We start from the raw sequence: 7,095 nt of genomic DNA, 5'->3' as shown, positions 1-7,095 counted from the left end.
GAGAGGGAGAGAGGGAGAGATGCAGAGAGGGAGAGAGGGAGAGAGGGAGAGAGGGAGAGATGCAGAGAGGGAGAGAGGGAGAGAGGGAGAGATGCAGAGAGGGAGAGAGGGAGAGAGGGAGAGATGGAGAGAGGGAACAGTGAGGGACGGATAAACAAGATAATCTCTCTTCCCTCTTTCCGTCTCATTTTGACTTGTGTTTGCCTTTCTCTCTCTCGCTCTCTCTGACGTATTTTTTTCTTTTTTTGGTTCGTTTTCTTTTTTCAGTGGGTGATTAAATATTTAGCGGTGGTGCGTCGGGGACTGCCGGTGGCAGTGTGAGAATGATTGATGTGCCAGCGGGAGTGCAGCAGTTAGCACTAAAAAGCCGCCGATCATGTTACACGTCTCATCGATGGGCCGGGCATTAGAGAGGCTGCTAATAGGCACCGATCACTGGCCTGTCCTGCTCACTCTGCTCCAGCACCAGCACCACAACACCTCCCTCCCTCTCCCCTCTGTCCTCCTGCACCCCCCCTCTCTCTCTCTCTCTCTCTCTCTCTCTCTCTCTCTCTCTCTCTCTCTCTCTCTCTCTCTCTCTCTCTCTCTCTCTCTCTCTCTCTCTCTCTCTGAAGTTCTCTCTCTTTCTCTCGCTCTCACACCTGTTTCTCTCTCTGTCTTATCTCTCCCTCGTTGTCTCACTCTTCCTCTTCTCTCTTTCTCTTATTTCATGTTTCTCCCCTCTTCCTCTCTCCGTCTCTCCCTCCTTTTCTCCCCTTCCTCATCTTATCTCTCCATCTGTCCCAGTCTTCCACCCCCAGCTCTCTTTTTTCACTTCCCTCTCCAGACAACTTTTGTTGCGTGAACCTTGGTTACAGTGCAGTGCACAGACCTGCTCTCTCTCCTCTGTCATGCCATAACTTTATGTTTACATACTGGATCTTCCTAGTACAGTAAATCCATTTTTTTTTAATACGGAACGTAATAGAATACAATAGAATACAATAGAATAGATTGATGTTGCACCTAATAACAAACCAGCCAGGAAGAGTGACAGACAGACAGACAGACAGACAGACAGACACACAGGGAGGCAGAGAGGAAGGGAGGCAGAGAGAGAGGAAGAGAGGGAGGCAGAGAGGAAGGCAGAGAGGCGGGCTGAAAGGGTAGGAGGCAGAGAGGCAGGGGCATCTTGGCATGCTGGCATCATCCTGGCACAGAGAGCGGTGTCAGTGGTCAGGCCAGCACCCCTACATTATGTCTGAGAGGACCAGCGGCCTGTGGCTGTGGTTTGAACCACACACACACACCACACACGCACACACCACACACACCACACACAGAGATACACACATGCATGCATACACATCCAATAGATACACAAACTAGAACACGTGCGCACACACACACACATGCACACACACATACTGTGGTTAGAGGTTTCAGAGGTTTCCAAACCCCTCTGAACCACACTGGCCTCTGGTGAGCCACAGCGTCCGCGGGTGTAGAGTGACAACTGGGCCCTCAGAGACACACACACACACACAGAAAGATACTCACACACAACACACACACACAGAAAGACACACACACGCACACACAGAAATATACTCTCTCACACACACACACACACACACACTCAGAATGATACTCACACACACACTGACAGACACACACACACACACACACACACACACACACACTGACAGACACACACACACAAACTCAGTTGTCATGTAAATTATCTTTTCCTGCTTTCTCTGCCATTCACCTTCCATCCATTTAAAAGCTTTTATCTCTGCAATATGAACAGCCCATCCCATAACTCCCATTAGAGGCAAACAGTAAACAAACACACACACACACACATTGACACACACGCCTGCATGCGGACACGCACGCTCATACACACAGATGGGCAAAATCAAGACAGAGCATAAACACAATCACGGAATTATATACGTTCAATCACAGCACACACACACACACACACACACACAGGTCGTGCCCTTATTGTGTTCCCTGTCTCTGATTTCATCCTGACACATGGTAATAGATTCCGCTGTAGGCCTGCGTTGCTGCTAAGTGGGGGAAAACGCTCACATTTCACTGAAAACAAATCACTCTTTTCTTTCTCTCGCTCTCCCCCTCTCAGATGTGACCTTCCCCTCCTCCCCCCCCCCCTCCTCCTCCACCTCTCCTCTCTTCGGTCCATCCTGCCTCTCCGTTACTCTCCTCTTACCCTCTTTATCACTCTTTCGCTCCTCTCTCACCTCGCCCCCTGGGGGCCTCTCTCCTTCCCTGCTGTCACTCAACCCATCCACTCGTTTTTTCCCATCTTCCACTCAAGTTCCTCTCCATCTCTTTTTCTCCCCCTCCCCTTCCCTCTGGTTCTCTCTGTTACTTTCACTTTATCTAACTTTATCCCTCTCTCTCTCTCTCTCTCTCTCTCTCTCTCTCTCTCTCTCTCTCTCTCTCTTCTCTCTCTCTCTCTCTCTCTCTCCCCCTCACGATTCCCTCCTCAACCCGTTTCTCTAAACTCAGCCCAAAATAACTTGTGTCTGATCTGGAGGTGAGAATTGGGTGCCACACGTGTGATCTTCCGAGTTAGTCTTTTATCAATGCAATGTTTTGGAGTTTGACTCCACTAATGAAGGTAACATGATTTCCTAGTCTCGAATCGCATCGAGAAACCCTAAAGAAACCCTGAAGAAACCCTAAAGAAACCCTGAAGAAACCCTAAAGAAACCCTGAAGAAACCCTAAAGAAACCCTGAAGAAACCCTGAAGAAACCCTGAAGAAACCCTAAAGAAACCCTGAAGAAACCCTGAAGAAACCCTGAAGAAACCCTGAAGAAACCCTCAAGAAACCCTCAAGAAACCCTGTCTGGTTAACAGAAGCGCGAGCACTCACAGCGTCCACTCATCATCCTGCTCCGCTCCATCTGTTCCTGAGAGGCTGAGACCAAGGACACCTGCTGATCCCCAGCTGCCTGGCCTCACAGGAGCCATCCTGGGGCAACACTGCCCCTCAGTGGTACACCACCGGAACCGCAGGGACGCCGAACGCTTCCGACGGCTTCGACCTCCAGCAAAATCGAAACTTCTTCAAGACATGGAAGAAGAGGTAAGATGGAGTTCTTCCGTTCTCTCGCGAGTCCCTCGGACGTTTCCTGCGTGGCGGAGTAGCCTGGGCTTGATGAACGACCATGATGAGGGAGATGTCGGTGTTGGTCACCATGCTGACAGGCCACCACTGCCGGTACAGAGAGAGAGACACATTGACCAGAGACACAAAACACGGACCCAGACTCCCCACGCCAGCCAGAGAAGGAGACCCGCTCCTTTTGTGAGGAGATCCAAATAGATCCAGACGGACGTCTGTGTGGACCCAGACTGACAGACAGCAGGGGAGGAGACAGAGAAAACAAGGGCCAAGGCAGGAGACAGAAATGCTGACACACGGACAAAGAGAGACAGACAGTCTGGATCTTTACAGGCCCCGAGTGGATCAGCGTGATGAATAGACAAGGGGGGGGACGGACGAACTGTCTGTCTCTCTCTCTCTCTCTCTCTCTCTCTCTCTCTCTCTCTCTCTCTCTCTCTCTCTCTCTCTCTCTCTCTCTCTCTCTCTCTCTCTCTCTCTCTCTCTCTCTCTCTCTCTCTCTCTCTCTCTCTCTCTCTCTCTCTCTCTCTCTCTCTCTCTGTTCTCTTGCTCTCTTTCTCTGTCTCTCGTGTTTTCTGTCTCCCTCTCTCTTTCCCTCTCTCTTCTTCTCTCTCCGTCCCCCAGGCCTCAGAGACACGACTGAGGGACTGAATGTTCGCAGGCTGAATTCTCTCTTCCCAGCAACTGGCGGAGGGAACGGTCACCGCCGCGCACTCGCCACACACGGACGCACACGCCCCCGCACTCTGGCCTCTCGTCCCTGTCACGACTGCTGTGCCGATGTTCCACAGCCCCTCAAGTCCCCTCCTCCTTCAGACCCCCCCCCACCCCACCCCCGGGTTCCAGACCTCGCATTACCTCACAGCCGAGGGTAAACACCACGTTTGTCACATCATCCACTTCCTGCGTGATTAACTTCTGTGACATTCCCCCCCCCCCCCCCCCTCCAAAAAGCTATTTTGTGGAGCAAACATCACTCCCATTGAGTCTGTTTCGCTTTGATGTGCTGCTTCCAATTTCACGCGTATGGTGGAGTTTGTGTGCGTGTGTGTGTGAGTGTGTGTGTATTTAGTTGTTTATATGTGCCAAAATCGAACCTGTTGGCCAGGTTCAAATGGATCCGTTCATTATTCCTCATGGCTAAATGGTGTGTGTTCTTCTGTGTGAGTGCATTTCTGGGTTTTATTGGATGTGTGTGTGTGTGTAGTCAGGACCGCGGCATTGTGTGTGTTGCACTCAGGCTTTGGGTCCTCCTGCGTCAGAGGGCCTTTCTCTTTGGGCCCCTGAGCAAACACATTAAGAACCGCCTTATCACTGCTTATACAGCAGGGCGATGTGCTAACACACACACACACACACACAAACAGAAACACACACATCCACGCTGGCGACGCCAAACACTCCAAATGTCACCACGCCGCCGAGAGTTGGGGGGGCGGAGGCGGTCGGACCCACAGCCTCACCATTGGTCGACGGCTAGGTGTTGGTTGTGCGGTCAGAAGTGCTGCCCGGGTTTATAAAGAGGTGACGGGACAACTCGGAGAACCAGAAAACGACTAAAGCGGCAGCCGCACACAAGTCAAACGCACGCGCACGCAAACTCCTGACAAGCCTTCTTCACAGAGGCGCATCCCTGCCCAACGACAAGTGTGTGAGACAAGACAGACAGGCAAGACAGACAGACAGACAGGCAAGACAGACAGACAGACAGACTCAACGAAAAGTTCCCTTTTAAAGTTGTCAAAGAGAGAAATAGAGTCACCTGAAGAGCTCGAGCAGTCAGCGGCTGGTCGAACGACCAGGACGGAAGAACATCTGGAACATCTCGGACCAGAGGACGACCGAGCTCAGTCAGCTCTTTGAGGAACAAACGGGGAGAACGTCAACTTCAAACAGAGGAACCCGACAGGAACCAGACTGTGGTGGTTCTCCAAAATCGGTGGTCAAAAGCACATTTAGAAGCGGTTGAGTCATGCATGTGTTTCCAGCAGGCGTTGGTCTGATGGTGATGTTAGCTCTGGGGGCTGTTGTGGACACAGCCCCCACCACCCTCACCAAACCAGGTAAGGATGGATGGACGAATGAATGTGCATGAACGTGAACTAAACTGAGGCTTACTCTTTGATTTCTGAACTCACCTAGTAGAAGAACTCTCCTTTTCTACTAGACTACCAGTACGAACATGCCTCCACACACACACAAATACACACACTCAGAGCTCACAGTAGAAGTGAGGAGTCCAGAGCGTTGCTAAGGTGTTGCCAGGGGTTGTAACGGGAGGGATTGGAGCTATGTGTGACGTATGGGACTTCCTCTGAACAATGTGTCTTAGTTATCCTTGCCGTTACACACAGAGGATGATCTCACTTTACCGACACACACACACAAAGTATAGGAAAACACACAAAACGGAATTTATTGAAAGGCTTTACGAGAGAATCCAAAGATCTTGCCGCCCAAACTGAGATGGTAGCCTAGATGTGACCTTTGTCAACGTTCAGCTGTGTCTTTCAGCGTATGGTGAACCTCCTGATCCGTCCGCAAGTCAGTCGGACGTACAAGCAAGGTCCAAGTCAGCAGCAGACACACTGATAAAACAAGCGAACCTGTCGCCGATGACAACCAACCCATCCCGTGGCGACGGGACGACCCCAGCGGCCAGCAGTCTGGGCAAACGAACGAAGACGGCTCCAGTGCCAAGCAGTCCAAGTAGACGAGCCCAGATTCTGAAGATGCTCTCCGCTCTGGAGGAACTCCACAGGGTGATGAATGGTTCCCTGAGTACGAGGATTACTGTGATGGCCAGAGGTGAGATAAGACAGTCATCACACACACACTATGCACACACCAAACACATTTCTAATTTCTTATTTCTAATAACATTTGTTTGTCACGTTTCAGCAAATGGCAAAATTTCTGTGAAGAAAAATAAACGGGTAAGTTAAAAAAAAGATCACATTGCATGTTGTGACCCTAGGGGGCAATGTTGAGCAAAATTTGACCATGAACTCATAGAGAAGCTGAGTAAGAATTATTTAATCTTTTAAAAGTATCTATTGCAGCTCTCAAAAACACCTCAAAAACATTATTGAGCAGTCTATCGTGCGACCAAAACATGAAAACAGTCTCTAATATTGTGTTTTCCAAACTCCCAAAATAATATTTATGTATTGATGTATGACACTTGTCCAATGTTGTCAGATCCAATAGGTTAGGTTTCAATAACTGACACAACACCTCCACTGACAGTAGGATGTCTGTTCTTCTTTGTCCTCAGGTGACTGCAGAGGACAGTGTGAAAACAACAACAGGGCCTCCGATGGAAGCCGGTGGTAATGCTCTCAAAGCCAGCACGGATCACATTGACCCGAGCAGCTGGGCTTTCAAGAAGTCTCTCCCTCCGCAGCCGAAGAAGCCCAATAAGAGAGGTGAGGGTGGGAGGTCAGGGGTCATTCACGTGTTTTCCATTACCCTTTTTATACTTTGAGAAAAACGTGTAAAAAAAAAAGAGCATAATATTCTAGTCTTAATAGTCTTTCTGTGTCTGTTTATCTTTCGTCTCTCCACCACAGTATGCTTCTGGAAGTATTGCTCCCAGAACTGACCCCTCTTCAGTGACCCTCCCATCTCTCTATCAACCCCGCCTCCCATCCCCTCCACCTCTTAACATACACCAACACTTCCCCAACCACTTGCCCCTCTCCAAAGCCCTCCAAGACCTCCTCACCGCGACCCTGGCACCAGGCAACCTGAGCGTCGAGGCATCGGGAGGGCCGGCGCCAGCGGCAAACTTTTTCATTGGCTCATCAATAACAGTACTGACCAATCAGACGTGTGTACTCGTGCATGAAAGCCTGTTAACCTGGAGTGAGGCCTTTCGTGGGCCAGCTCAAATAAAGATGACCTCAGCATGACAAAACATCTGGGACAATAAAGACAAGTTTATTTTTC

General features: G+C 50.1%; 1 protein-coding gene across 1 annotated transcript; it reads left to right on the top strand.

The window, feature by feature from the left end:
* Positions 1-4,708: 4,708 nt before the first annotated feature.
* urp2 (urotensin II-related peptide) lies at positions 4,709-7,085 on the top strand. Its single transcript, XM_062447411.1, has 4 exons — positions 4,709-5,207; positions 5,659-6,080; positions 6,422-6,572; positions 6,717-7,085. The coding sequence occupies exons 1-4, from the start codon at positions 5,117-5,119 to the stop codon at positions 6,746-6,748; spliced, it is 696 nt and encodes a 231-aa protein (XP_062303395.1). The 5' UTR covers positions 4,709-5,116; the 3' UTR covers positions 6,749-7,085.
* The last annotated feature ends 10 nt before the right edge of the window (positions 7,086-7,095 follow it).

This window comes from Osmerus eperlanus, chromosome 21 (assembly GCF_963692335.1).
Source record: "Osmerus eperlanus chromosome 21, fOsmEpe2.1, whole genome shotgun sequence".
NCBI classification, from domain to species: Eukaryota; Metazoa; Chordata; class Actinopteri; order Osmeriformes; family Osmeridae; genus Osmerus; species Osmerus eperlanus.
Note: the sequence above shows the minus strand (reverse complement) of the source record. Positions and strands in the feature narration are given on the sequence as shown.